Raw genomic sequence first — 1,293 nt, 5'->3', positions numbered from 1 at the left:
AAAATATTTTAATCCAACTCGTACTAATAATCTTCCAAAGGCGCCCTTTTGCGTTTTGTATTATTTAACGGCCACAATTTACTTTATATAATTTTTTAATGACTAATACCAATTTTCGAAACAAAACAATAATCACGACGTGTTTCTTAATTAACGATATGTTTTCAAATTCACATTACGGGAGCACGCACACACACAAACACACAGTTTTCGCCATAACAAGAGCACGACTTCAGAATTCAGGAGACGTCACGAGTTCATTTTCACACATCACCAAGTCTCCGGGCAGTATTCGACTAGCTGGGACACGGTGCAAGATCGAAGGCAGCACTCGTCGGCTACCTGCCTCCTGGATCTTTGCTTTGCAGAAAACAGAGAGGCTCTCTTGGCACGTACCTTCGACAGACTTTCGGGCGGTAAATCCGTAACCGGCAGCGTTCCTGTGCAAATGTCAAATATGAGGTTCGACAACGCTCTGCTGCACATATCTCTGATCCTTGTGTTCATGGTGAGAGCGTCGCCTTTGCTTTCTCTCAACAGAAGCAAAACGTACAGGACGAAATAAAGTTTTGCTGTCAGCAACATTTTGGACGCTGTCGTTTGCTGGTTGCCAGAGAACTGAGCGGCGCTTCCGTCTAGTTCGGTACTGGTTCAGTAATAGACGCGATAACCTGCTCGAACGATTGCAAGCGGACAACAAGAGTTCAAAACAACAAGCCGGAGGGCCCTCGGACTCAAGATGAATGTCTGTAATGATTTAATATTTATAGAATTGTGATAACGAGTTGTTTTTAGAGATCGACAGAGAACGAGGACTTTATCGCTGGCATTTGTTTGTGTGTCTGTTTGTCACATTAAAGTGTGTCAATAATGAGTCAATTTTATAATAGCCGTGTTGTTTTGTTTACTGTAATACAGTTAGCTCGGCGAAAACACAGACAGCACAACAAGCAATTAATCGATTTATTACTAATACTGGTACTATGGGTTCAATGTGGAAATTTTTTTTTTTTTTTTAAGACCTAAAATATTTACCTCTAAATCGAAGACGTGTCGGTTTAAAAATACGTCATTCGTCATTGTTGTCTTTCTTTTTTTTTAACTTACAAATAAATATATATTTTTTATTGAAACATTTTGTACACATAGCTTTTAGAAGAAACACGACAATGATACAGAGTACAAGGGCCTATATATTTCATGTTGAAATCTCTTCCAATAGGCTCGTAGAAGGAAAGAAAAATTAGGAACACAAACCTGCAGTAATATATACCTAATACAGTAAACATTACA

At 38.8% G+C, this 1,293-nt stretch overlaps 1 protein-coding gene across 1 annotated transcript; it reads right to left on the bottom strand.

Moving 5' to 3' along the window:
• Nucleotides 1-270: 270 nt before the first annotated feature.
• Nucleotides 271-585, bottom strand: LOC149502048 (bombyxin B-2-like). The gene has a single exon (XM_089731562.1). The coding sequence runs from the start codon at nt 583-585 to the stop codon at nt 271-273; it is 315 nt and encodes a 104-aa protein (XP_089587688.1).
• Between the last annotated feature and the right edge of the window lie 708 nt (nt 586-1,293).

This window comes from Bombyx mandarina, chromosome 11, assembly GCF_030267445.1.
Source record: "Bombyx mandarina strain Sakado chromosome 11, ASM3026744v2".
Lineage (NCBI taxonomy): Eukaryota > Metazoa > Arthropoda > Insecta > Lepidoptera > Bombycidae > Bombyx > Bombyx mandarina.
Note: the sequence above shows the minus strand (reverse complement) of the source record. Positions and strands in the feature narration are given on the sequence as shown.